Source organism: Phyllostomus hastatus, unplaced genomic scaffold (assembly GCF_019186645.2).
Source record: "Phyllostomus hastatus isolate PE091 unplaced genomic scaffold, TTU_PhHast_1.1 phas_contig_80, whole genome shotgun sequence".
NCBI lineage: Eukaryota > Metazoa > Chordata > Mammalia > Chiroptera > Phyllostomidae > Phyllostomus > Phyllostomus hastatus.
The window spans coordinates 53231804-53244910 of NW_025333960.1; the positions used below are offsets into that span (position 1 = coordinate 53231804).

The following is a 13107-nucleotide window of genomic DNA, read 5'->3' on the forward strand; positions in this document are numbered from 1 at the left end:
GGAGGCAAAGGGTATGTTGATGGTATTGGCTGTGGTCGTGGTTTCTCCAAACTCATGAAGTTGTGCACATTAAGTATGTGCAGTTTTTTGTATGACAATGATACGAAAATTCATTCACAATATAGAACTTGGCACTGCACTGGGACTGTTCTACTAATGACACTCAAATGTCACCTGGCAGCGACCCTTCTCGCCTGGTGCAAAGTGACTGGGTGTTCCCAATAATCTTCACTGCTCTTTCTAAAAGTGATAAATTCTATAGTTCTTTTATTTGTCATATGTTTAACCTGCACCTGAATGAACTGGACTGCAGAGGCGGTGCTGTGAACTGAAACGTGTCCCTCAAAACTCGCATGTTGAAGCCCTAACTCCCCGACTGACTGTGTGTGAGGACCAACCAGGCTTTCAGGTCAGGGGAGCTCAAGGAGGCCGTAAGGGTGGAGGCGGACGGGACTGGTGGTCTTAGAAGAAGAGGTGGGGAAAGTCATACACCTGAAAGCAAGAAGCCTGGCTCTCCCCAGAACCCACCATGTTAACATCTTAACCTTGGACTTCCAACCTCCAGAACTGTGAAAAACAATTTTTTTTCCTTTGAACCCACCCCCACCTACCCCATTCTAGGGTATTCTGTGTTGGCAGGTCACGCTGGTTACACAGTGGTGAACGAAGTTTAAGGTTTAGTAACTAAATCAATCACACTTTGGAAAATACGAACGTGGATATGCATACGCTTTGCTGCATGTGTTTCTTAGTCTGCACCTAATGGACTCATTTCTCTTCTCACTGACCTCTGGGTCTCGGTCCACCCACAGCGGAATCAGCCATGCCAGTCCCTGCTGGGTGGGCGCGTGGTCCTCACTGGGACCACCCAGGGGCAGGGACCACAGCGACACCCACTCCTGCAAGGGAAAAGGGAAAAGGGAACAGAGACATGTGAGGCCCACTTCTCCGAGAACAAAATAGAGGGAGTTTTAAGTAAGTCTGACTTTTAAAAAATCAAAACAAAGTAAAAATGTACTAAACGCTTGGCTTTAATTCACTACTTAGCCAAAACAAGGCAAACAAAAGTATTGGCTTCTCCTTAAAAAGTTAAACATAACACTTTTTCTTCAGAACAGCTATTTTCCCCATGATTTCAAAACAACATCGTCTACAATGCAGAGGTCAGTCAAAATAAATCTCAAATAAAATTCAGATTTGTGTAAACAGGCAACTTTTCAGAAGCATCTTAGTCAAACATCTCTGTCGTCTCCTAAGGAGAACAGGCGAGAGGTTTCCCCGCCGCCGTAGCCCCCTGGGCCCGGCCCGCCCCTCGCACCCACCCGCTCCCTGGCAAGCTCACCGGGCCCGGGTCCTGGGCCGCCATCTCGTGGGACAGGTGGAGCAAGCAGAGGACCGTGCTCTTGGTGACGCCCTTCCCCATGAAGGACATGGCGTTCCCCCCACGCTCCACGTAAAACGAGGTGATGACCTGGAAAACAGGGCCGACGACCTCACAGGGGCTGCGCTCGGGCGCTCGGTGCCGGCAAATGGTCACTTGCCAGCGGCATGTCTGGGCTGACTCCTAACCACAGTGTACACATTTAAAAATGGTGAAGATGGGAAATTTTGTCATCTCACCACAGTTAAAAAATACGTAGTCACCAGTACTGCACCATATATTTAAACATTTGTTAACAGTAAATCATAACACGTTTTTCCTGTGGAACTTATATAAAGAATGTGTAGTGTCCTTCTAAGCGACTTTAGTGATTCAGAAAATACCCATAACATTCTTCAAATGTTTAATTCCGTTAAACAGAAGAGTTTATGAATGCCTTCTTTGTGGAAAAGTACGCTCATAAATTACTAGCTATACGAAACTCCTATGGACTACCAGGGTTAAGCCAGATTTTCTAAAATTATGGTTTAAATGTAAACAAACATTTTCCCCACTTCTGAGCAATCTCAGATTTCTGTGTCATATTTAAGTAGATGCTTATTTAAATCATTAGCTGTCAACTCCTTTTCTCCCACTTCTCAGGGATTTGACACATTTCCATCAGCAACCACACAGCGTTTCTTATCTAAAGAAAGGAATACGCCCTTCACATTACAAATAATGCTATAAATCAGGTACTTGTACACTGAATGACATTTCAAATGCGCTAGGGAAGCCTACTTTTTAAAACACACTTGTAAGTCTTTACATAATATATCCATTCTAAAACCTCACACATTTCTTACCGCGGACACCTTGAAGCGTGAGATAACTAATTAATATACTGCACTTTTTCAGTACTTACACTTATTCAAGAGAAAAAGTTATTTCATTAAAGTGACTACACAAAAGTCCCTATTAAATTTTATACCTCAGCTAAGAATATTTGGGATTTTGAAGTCTTAAAAAGCAAGATCTACTTTTGGGAAGAAATTCTAGATAACACCATCTGAAGCAGAATTTATACCCACATCACCTTTAAAACAAGACTTATTAATGAAGGCACAAAAATTAAATAACACACCTAATGTACACTCATTTACGTCGCATTCCAGGACTCAAACCGTATTCTAATCCAAAAATCATACGGAAGACACAATGTAACTTAAATTGCCCACTGTCTGTCCACCGTGTACGAACCCCGCGGTGGGCTCGTGGGGGTGGGGGGGGGGAGGGGGGCGGCTCTGGGGCGGCGGAAACGGCCGAAGGGGATTCTCACGAGCGCGGTTCCCACAGACCAGGGCGCCGAACACGGTGAGGATGCGACGTGTTAGGCGCGGTGACAGCGACCCAAGCGGCTGCAGGTCAGAAACCTACAGGAGAGACCTCTAGTCACAGAGTCCACGCGGAGTGTCCACGCTGGGAGAGCAGAGTCGGGCCCGCTGGAGGGCGGTCATGAGTGGGTGAAGGTAAGCAGACAGGCGAAGGGGAGTGGACGAGGAAAGGTAAACGAAGGAAGGTGAGTGGACAGACACGAGGTCCGACCGAGAGAACGAGGAAGGGGAATGAGCGTCTGCGAGGCAGTGGGGCCTCGCTGCATGCCTGGCAGGCGTTTGACAAGTGCGACGATCTGGTGAGTCATTTCAGGGCAACGAATTCAAAATTTTAGGTAAAGTTCTAGAAAAACATCGCTCACTACAGTCGGCACAAAAAGGTACAAAATCTAAATAATTCTAAATTTAAAAAATTCATTTAAGCCCGGGCTGGCGTAGCTCAGTGGATTGAGCGCGGGCTGCGAACCAAAGTGTCGCAGGTTCGATTCCCAGTCAGGGCACATGCCTGGGTTGCAGGCCAGAACCCCCAGCAACCGCACATGGATGTTTCTCTCTCTCTCTCTCTCTCTCTCTCTCTCTCTCCTTTCCCTCTCTAAAAATAAATAAACAAATTCTTTAAAAAAAAAACAAACAAAAAAAGAAATGAAATTCTTAAAAAAAAAAATTCATTTACCACCTTCCCAAAAGAAAACTGCAGGCCCAGACTGCTTCACTGTTGAATTCTACTGCGCATTTACTGTGGAAGTAACACCAATTCAAACAAGCTACTCCAAAGATGAAAAAACATTGTATGAAGAAAAGGAGAAAATTACATACACATATGGAAGACATGATTTCAATGTTAAAACCTGACAAAAGTTACATGAGAAGGTGCAATAATTCTAAAACATTTTTTGCATAAGTAGATAGAATAATATTTAAAACATTAACCAAGTAAATCTGTTTATAGTATAAAAGAAATAATGCATCATAACCTAGTGGGAACTTTCCACAAATTCAAGGTTAACATTTTGAAACCAATATGATGCATCATCTTTAATGGACTACAGGGGAAAAATTATGAATATCTTAAAAGATACAGAAAAAACAATATACATTTATCATTTTTAAAAAAAGCTCTAAACAAAATAGGACTAAAAGAAAAATCCTAAGTCTGATTTTTCTTGAATTGAAGAAACTGCCTCAAAGAGTACACTGAAAGATGAAAAAGTAAAGCCTTTCTTTTGAGTTTGAAAACAAGAATTGCCAGTACGTGATTAATATATAAAAACTAAGTGTATTTCTACACACAGACACTAGTTAGAAAACAAAATTACAAAAACTCATTTTCACCAAGACAAGAATGTTCATAGCAGCAATACCCAAAATGGCTCTAAATTGGAAGAAAAGAAAACAAAAGAACATCCTCCAACACTGCAGCTGAGTGTATAGGAAAATGAAGTTAGACCCACTCCACCTCCGGGCAGCGAGTGCACGGCTCCGACAGCGACAATGACGCGAGGAGCCAGGACTGCGGCTCCCGTCTACCCACCAGGCACACCAGTCACTGTTGTACGTGTGCGCACCCAAGGAAACGGCGGAACTACCAAGAACGGCTTTCCCACGAAACTCAAAGTGCAGCTCCCTCCAGGGAGAGGAGCGCAGTCTGGGGAGGGGGCAACGGAGCTGTGGGGGCGGCTGCGCTCTGCTGGCTGTGTGTGGGCGGGGCGGGGCGGGGAGGACGTGGGTGTCCCTGTGCAACTGACTGGGCTGCGAGTTCACATTTTATGAGTTTTCTGCACGGGTGTTGTGTCACACAAACATACAGGTTAAGCAACATAAGTAAAGGAGCAAATGACCCTCATGGGAAGACTTCAATGTGAGCCTTGGTTTATTTTTCTTGGAAACCAGGGAACCATCAAAGTGGTCTTCCTCACTGAACAGGGAGCAATCAACTGCCCCCTGAGGGCTGCTGCAGGGGGCGGCCCCGGGCCTGCTACTCACCTCCAGGAGGCCCGACAGGTACTTCCCGCAGATCTCCAGCGGCGCGGCGAGGGCGGAGTGGGAGCCCCAGCCGGGCAGTGCCGTGAGGTGGGCGATGCCCCGCAGGGTCCTCTCCAGGGAGGGCAGGCCGTAGAAGTGCGGCGCGTCCGTGACGCGCAGGCACTGCAGCAGCTTCAGCGCCAGCTGCGTTTGGAAGACGTGAAAAAGCTCCAAGCACTTCCTGTGTGCACAAAGAAGGGAAAAATCAACCAGGAGGCGAGCGCGATGGCGTGGCGGGTGGTCGTCTTACTGGTGGCTGAGGGTTCCCGACAAACACTGTATCAGAAAAGTATGAACTAAGAGAAAAGGCAGAAAATATTCCCTCTCAAAGCAAATTTTTCAAAAAGAAAAGCGTAGTTAAACCACCACCCTGGGTATAGAATGTAAAGTACCAGCAATACATTGAAAACTACATAACCCTGGCCGCTGTGGCTCAGTGGACTGAGCAGCCAGCCTGAGAACCAGAAGGTCACTGGTTCGATTCCCAGTCAGGGCACATGCCTGGATTGCAGGCCAGATCCCCAGTAGGGGGCACCTGAGAGGCAACCACACATGGATGTTTCTCTCCCTCTTTTTCTCCCTCCTCCTTTCTCTAAAAAAACAAAATAAAATATTTTTAAAAAAAGAAAAATATATAGATGGATATGGTAATTGCTACCCAATAATAAGAAAAATTGGAAAAAAAGCTAAATGCATACTTTAAATGAGTTTAATTGCTATATATTAAATTGCTATACTTTTCAATCATTTACTATCATTAAAAAATTGAAATTTTTTTGGAAAATGTATTTTTCCCAGAAAGCTAAAATAAAAGAAAATGAAAGGTCTCGATACATTTCACACAATTTATACAAAACTGCCGAAACAATCAAGATACATTTTCTATTAGAAAATAAAATCTCTGAAACTGAGCAGCTAGGCATGGATCCAAAGATGTGATTCCCAGAAGTGGCACCATTGTGTAAGAACACACAGAATGAAGTCTAAACGTTCTGCAGCTTCGCAGATCCTCAGACTCCAAAAGTGACAACTGCGGACTATATCACCTATTCCATCCCAATGTTATAGGTTTACAGGTCTATGATTTTTAAATACCGTAATTTTCCTATATCTGTCTGTTATCCAGATGCTTTTCAAGTTTTAAAATGTACATATATTGAGCCCTGGCTGGCATAGCTCAGTGGATTGAGCGCGGGCTGCGATCCAAAGCATCGCAGGTTCAATTCCCAGCCAGGGCACATGCCTGGGTTGCAGGCCATGACCCCCAGCAGCCACACATTGATGTTTCTCTCTCTCTCTCTTTCTCCCTCCCTTCCCTCTCTAAACATAAATAAACAAAATCTTTTTTAAAAAAAAGGGGAGGTTTGAGAGACCAAAACAAACCCCACCTCACAATTAAAAATAAATAAATAAAATAAAATAAAATAAAATACACATATAAACTCATATTTCTCACAGGTCGGCAACAAAGCAATCTAATTAGTACCAAAGAAAAGTTCACGTCCCAGATTTCTGTCTCCAGCCCCCAATCTTTTCTAACCCCCTGCTCATTCAACTCCGTCTCCTCAATGCACATCCCTTCCCGGAGGCTGTGGAGACCGGACGGCACTCAGACAGGCTGGAATGGGGCACGTGCCCCGACTGCTGCGGCCGACGCAGACTCGGCTGTGTGCGGGTGTTCGCAGCGGCACTGTCGGGGTCCTCCGGGGTGGACGCGAGCCCCGGGTCTGCCGACAGACACACGGACAAACACGAGCTGGCACGTCCACACAGGGAGTACCGTTCGGCCACAGCGGGAAGGGAGCACCGATTTGTGCTGTGAAGTGGACGGTCCTGGAACACGCAGCGTTAGTGTTGGCAGACAGAAGCCACGCACAGAAGGCCACGCTGTTGGACCCCATTCATACGAAACGCCCAGAGGCGTCAGACCCACAGGCACGGAGGGGGCGGTACTCGCTGCCTCGGCCTGGAGGAGGGCGGGCGGGAAGAGGCTGAGTAACGGGCACCGGGGTTCTCTGCGGGAAACCAAAATGTTCTGCGACTGAATAGTGGCAGTCGCACACCCGTGTGAACACACCAACAGCCATCAATTCTACACTGTTAAAGGACCAACATGAACAGTGAAATTCACCTCCTTTTAAAAATTAAGAGAGAAACGCCAGAACCGCAGTGGAAAGGCACGAATGCGAAAACACTCATCAAGCCACAGAAACGGGCATGACTGCGCAGGGCGATGCGTCGAGAACCGAGAGAGGACCGAGAACTGAGACCCGGAGAACCGCGAACTCCCCTGCGTGTGAACCTGCCATCAGGCCGCACCGGCGATCCCGCCGCCACCAAAGCGGACCGCCCCACTGCTCCACGCTGAGGCCCCCCCACCCTCGCGGTCCACGGCAAGGGGGAAGTGAGACTCTTCGGAACTCAGACGAGACGCGGTCCTCCACCGGCGCCCCGAGCCTCCAGCGGTGCGCGGTACCTGTCAGTGACTGCGGCGAAGCTGAGCAGCAAGGTGCTGAAAAAGGCCGTCAGTTCCTTCTGCAGCTGCTGCCGGATGGCGGCCCGGACCTCGTCGGCCTCCTCGCGTGCCTGTGGCTCCGCCAGAACCAGCAGGTCCGGCAGCGGGTTCGGGCTCTGGAAGGAGAAGTGGGCGGGAAACATGGTTACCTCCAGGGGGCGATGGTGGGTGGTGGTTCCCCGGGACGGTCGCGGCGGCTCACGATGTCCCGGAGAACTCAGAGTCGCACGCGCACACCTTGCCGGCGGGTGGGGGCCTCGCTGCACCCGGGGGCGGCTCTGCGCCCTAGACCAAAAAGTCTTCTCAGTTAGAATGTTTAACTTACACCATATCGGTGCTTGGTACTTTCACAGAGAATCATGTTTTTAAATAAGCTTTGTAAGTGTATTAACATACAATGAGAAGTATTTGCATTATAAAGTCTACTGTCTTATCAATTTAGGCCCCCTGTTCTCACTTTATGTAGGTTTTCCCCGTGATCACTCGTAGGAAGGTTTATCGCTGCCAGGTTAAGTAAACTCATACGGTGTTTGGGAAAAACGGGTCAACGATACACGGCGAGCAGGCTTCTGGAGGGTCTTCCTCAGCGCGCAGTCAGCTGGAGAGCGGGGCGCAGTGGGGCCGCAGGGGACGCCCACGGCGAGCGAGCGCGCGGCAAGGCCCGAGCCCCTCCGCCCCTCCGCCCCTCCTGCTCGCTCTCACCGGTCTCACCGTCACCGCGCCCCTCGGGCCCCCGCCTGGCTCTGCTCCCTGCCTCTCCGCGTTCCTGTCTTCACTCCCATGCTCCAAGGCCCCCGCTGCAACACACGGCTGCAGCGGAAAACTCGCAGGGAAACAGGCCTTGCGGAGCAGCAGGACTGAAGGTCCCTCTCATCTGCAGACTTCCAACTGAACAAACCTGCTCACGCCCACAGCAGGGAGGCCACGCGGCCGCCAGCCCTCAGTCCCAGCACGAGGAGCACCCGGCACTGGCTACGTAAACATTCCACTTCTCCATAACGGAGCGTTTTCAAATAAAGCACCTGTCATGCCCAAATCCCACATTCCTCAGCAACACTCACAGGTCTGAGAAGTAATTCCAGAAGCCAGCTGAGAAGTTCCACTGATGGGTTTTTCCTTTGCTCCTTCAACAGCTTATTCAGGAAATGTATGATGTCTATCAGCAGCTTCTCGTCTTCGGCACAAGCAGGGAGCACCTGCAGAAACCTACAGCGAAGAAGGCGGTAACTCAGGGTTTCTGGCTCCTGCAGTGGCGCGTTGACGAATACTCAACCACCAAGACTGAGAAGGGGGTGCCCGTCTGCTGTGTCTGCCCAGGTCCACAGTGCAAATGCCCCCGTGGCCGACGGCCAGCCACCGACGTACCACGCAGCCGCGGAGAGACGCACGGCATCATGTCGGGAGCACAGGGCAGACGTCCCCTCGAGGGCACGGGTAGCCGCGAGGTGCCATAAAATGACTGGGGAGTGGTAACTCCTGCAAAACCGTCACCTTCATGTTCACGTGACTCGTTTAACTGTGAGTCCGCACAACTCCGTATTAGAGAGTGGCTCTGTTTAAACCAGCCACCGTGGTGACACCGGAGACGGCGGTCAGAGCCGCACCGTGACAGCCAGCACCTCGGGACGCGTCCACCTCCGTTGGGCGAAGGGCCCACTTCATGTTAGATGACAAGTCGCCCATTCTCCACTGGAGTCACAGGGAGGCCAAACTGGGGGGCCACTGCTGCTGACCCTGCGCCCCTCTCAGGTGGGTGAGCAGGCCGTGACAGGGTCACCCAGCCGGGCTGGCGCCGCCCCCACAGCCCCTGGTGGACCTCCACCATGGGCCAGCAGCTTCGCAGAAGTCACAGCAAACACCGAAGTGAGATCGCACTTACGGCAAAAGGCAAGATAAAACCAAACACAACAGCCTGCGACACGGGTACGAAACCCACCGCCAGCCCACGGACGTCCTAAGTCACCTGTGACGCGGACGGTAACAAACATTCCGTCTGTTCGTTCATGTCCCAGCCCAGCCGTTTACTTGTACAAGAGCAAATTTTCCACGATAAGGACATTTTAAAAGCTGTTATAAGCGCATTAATAATTCCTTCTAAAACGCAGTGATCAGGTTAAAATTTTTCTCTTCTGCTGCTATTAGATGTGCATTGCAGGTGATAGAAACCCTGGGTTTTTCCTTCTACAGAAGTGTTTCTCTCCTCACAGCACCAGTGAGATGACACGCTCACACCGTCACAGCTGCACCGCAAACCCATGCACAAGCAGCCCGGTCCCGGGACCCCGCCGACCGGAGCCCCACTGACCTGCCGAGGGCACTGTGCCAGGACAAGGACCTCAGCGCGGCCCCAGCAGGGCCAGCGCCACCCTCGAGAGACAGTCTGTCGTTCAGGAAATAGAAGCTCATGCTGGTGACCGCGGCCCTCACTTCCCTGTGGGCGGCGGCCTCCACGACGGCCTGGAGACAGCCCCCCAGGCCGCTGGCCGCATGCGTCACCGTCAGTGCCAGGGTGTCCTCTGGGGACAGCCTCAGGGTGTCTGAGAACCTGAACACACGGGAAAAAGAAAGGGACACAGCTATTAAAACAAAAGCTCACTTTCATTGTAAACCCTTTCTCCAAAGTTCTGTTTTATCTTGCTTTCCCTTTAACCAAGGGTGGGCTCCCTGGTCCGCCCAGGGCAGGGCGGCCTGGTCCGCCTCTGCCAACGTGAGGCTCGTGCAGCCGCGACCCGCTGCCCACGCGGACAGGCCCCTGCTCCCCAGCCTCACAGAGCTAGCGACCTCCGCTCCAGCGAGCAGGTCCTGCGGGACCATTCAGACATTGGTTGGGGAGCAGTGACCCTCCGCCTCCCCGTCGCGGCCGACACACGCTGCCGCCCTGTGCACCCTGGCCTGGCGCTCCCCGGCAGAGCCCTGGTCCGGGCGACCCCCCCCACCCAGCAGCTGGGCAAACGCCGCCTGATTGCTAGGGCAGCCTCCTCGTGGAACAGTTTTTACAAAGTGATGAACACACACAATCTTTAAAACGAAGTAAAAATTATGATCTTCAGAACAAACGCAAAACCAGGTGCCAGGAAGTAAAAAACTGCTCGACTTAAAGGGAAGCTAAACCCTAGCTGGTTAAACGGGGGTGTGCTTCTCCAGCTACACGCGACAGCTCACTCTGGGACCCGCGTTCCGGAGTTCTCGTGCTTCAGCAGGCTGTCCGCCCCGTGGTGCCAGGACAGGTTCCACGCCATTCGCAGCATGTCCGAGACCGGCCGCAGGGCCAAACAGTCGGCCGGCAGCGGCACGACCACGGAGTAGGGGCTCACGGCGTGGTGGCCGAGCGCGTGCACCGGCAGGTGGTACCTGGAAAAGACGCGCCAGCAGTCACAGGCTTCCCAGCTCCCCAACGCCGCTCAGAGCGAGGAGCCGCGAAGGCGGCCCAGTTCCACACGACCCAGGCTCAGGCGACCTCGAGACGCGTTTCCGAGTGCTCTCTGACCCCTCCCCCCGAGACCCCCCCACGGCCACGTCATCCAGCTCTGTCCTGAGGACACCCCGATGTCGTGCCGGGGCCCCGACTGCAGAGAGGACAGTGCCCTCTGACCCCACACAGGTGTTCAGCTAAAACAGGGACACTAGTGTACGCCCAACGCTGTGTGCTGGCCCTCGCTCGTTCACTCAGCTGCGTGGCCTGGCCATGTGGCCCCCTTGCGTCCGTGAGGCCCCCGCTGCTGTGTGGGCGGGGGTCCCTGGGGGTGGTGCGGTGGTCCATGCACGCAGGAAGACAGCACAGCTCCTTCACCAGTTCTCCCGCTGTGAGACAGCTGGGAGGTTTCCGGCTACTGGCTACTGCAGGCCAACGTGTTGGAAACGTTCTATCACAGGGAAAAGAAGCGTGGGCGGGGCGAACACCAAGGGCTGGGCGGGTGTGGAGCAGCCAGCACAGGCACTGCTACTGGGGATAAAAACTGCTACAGCCCTGGAGCCCTGTCTGGAAGCACCTGCCGAACACGAGAACGCCACCCCCCCCCCCCCGCCCACACGCGCTCAGAGCACATGCCCGTTGACGGCGAGGGCCAACGCTCCGCTGCACACCCTCACACCGACTCCCACAGAGCAAGGGGAGTGACCAAAACACAAACCCCTCTCCGCGGTGAACCAGAGAAGCTGAGTATAAGCATACGCTCTGTTTGTGCAGTGCGACAACCAGCAACAACGTTGCACAGTAACAGAACCTAAAGTGGAACTACCTCCGTGGGATGTGGAAAGTAACCAGGGAGGCAGGGAAGGGCTCCCTGGCAAGCTAGTACCACTCTGCGCCTTAACCTGCAGGGCAGTGAGTGCCATGGGCGTATTTGTTCGGAAAAATGAATCAAATACTTTATGATCTGTATACTTTACGTGTGTATATTTACAGTGGCTACATGGGGAAATGTCTTTAAGTTATGATTTAAGGATGTGTAACCTAGAATAATTAGGTGGGAAGTAAAATTATGTCCAAAACTTATTTTCACATGGATCAGGAGGAAAAAATGCACATGAACAAACACACATATGGGGGCAGAGAAAGGGAGACAGGCAGCCCATCAGGTAACAACTGCTCAGCCCAGGCTGAAGGGTGGGCCGGCGTTCACTGCTCAGTCTTTCGGCTGTTCCGTGGGCTTGGACATGTGTGGACTTGAACGTCCTGTGAACTTCAACATCCTGTGGACTTGAACGTCCTACAGACTGGGACATTCTGTGGACTGGAGCGACACCAAGACAAAAACCCGGCGATGGGACGGACCCCCACTGACTCTCCAAGCCCCACCACAAAGGAGGGGTCACAGCAGCGCAAGCCCCGCGGCTGACACGCTGCATGCACACTGTGGCCGAGTCACAGGTTCTGACTTCCATTCCTGCAAGAACAGTTCTCCTTCCAGAAAGACGAAGAGAAGCACCTTTACCTTCTGAAAACGGAGACGGGCAAACTGAAGGCTGCCGGCGAAGAGGGTTTCCCGGGAGGAGCGGCAGACCTGTTTCGGGAAGGAAACATGGAAGGAAAGGGGCGGCTGAGTGGCCCACAAACGCAACTCGCTCCGCCGCCGCGACCGGAACTGCGGGCACGAGGGCAGCCGGCGCCGGCGTCCAGCGCAGTTTTAACCAGTTTGCCGCAGCCCGGATCTGCGTGGGGAGAGCAAACCGCGCTCCCCTTCAGGAAGTGCGCGTCGCACCTGGTCCCCCCAACACGGTGCCGTCGCGGCAGGTGGACCTGCGTGTGCCCCCGCCTGCTGACCCTGCTCAAGGTCAGTGTCAAACAGGTCATTACCATCCTCAGCACCTTCCTGAAGTTCTTTTTTAGAATAAAATATTAAAGAAAAACACGCAAAACTGAGTACACTGAAAAACAGATCGCCGACAAAAATTACTGCAGCAATTTTAAATTTTCTACCTCGTGATGTTTACCAATAAAAGCTCCGCGTGGCTTTGAGAGCCAGTGGGCTTCTGAATGCTGCTCGCTCAAGCCCGGAATCCCGCCGCGGCACACCGACCGCGGGACACACACGGCCTAGGCCGCGAAGTGCGCGCGCCGCCGCCGTAGGGCTGCACCAGAAACCGCAGCTGGAGAGCCCTGAGCAAGCAAAGACCTGGTAACCTCCGGGAGCTCACCACGCGTCCGTTCTCGAGACTTCGTCAAACAGCAGGAGGCAGAACAGCGCTCCGACTTCAGTCACGACAGTGCAGTCCTCGTGGAATATCAAGGACACTGGGAAGTAAAAGGAAGAAGTAAAGGACGTTATAAAAGGCCGGAAACGAGGAACTTCAAATGTCGAGTGTCCCAGCTCGGA

The 13107-nt window shown here is 52.0% G+C and overlaps 1 protein-coding gene across 3 annotated transcripts in view; it reads right to left on the reverse strand.

The window, feature by feature from the left end:
- RTTN (rotatin) overlaps window positions 1–13107 on the reverse strand; it is a 91483-nt gene that overhangs the window by 41351 nt on the left and 37025 nt on the right. For all 3 annotated transcript variants that reach the window (XM_045850265.1, XM_045850266.1, XM_045850264.1), the window contains exons 22-30: window positions 12929–13025; window positions 12226–12294; window positions 10454–10642; window positions 9597–9836; window positions 8353–8497; window positions 7253–7407; window positions 4738–4957; window positions 1343–1471; window positions 789–899 (exon numbers count right to left, since the gene is read on the reverse strand). In XM_045850265.1, the coding sequence (XP_045706221.1) occupies window positions 789–899; window positions 1343–1471; window positions 4738–4957; window positions 7253–7407; window positions 8353–8497; window positions 9597–9836; window positions 10454–10642; window positions 12226–12294; window positions 12929–13025 (1355 nt within the window). The remainder of the gene's footprint in view (window positions 1–788; window positions 900–1342; window positions 1472–4737; window positions 4958–7252; window positions 7408–8352; window positions 8498–9596; window positions 9837–10453; window positions 10643–12225; window positions 12295–12928; window positions 13026–13107) is intronic.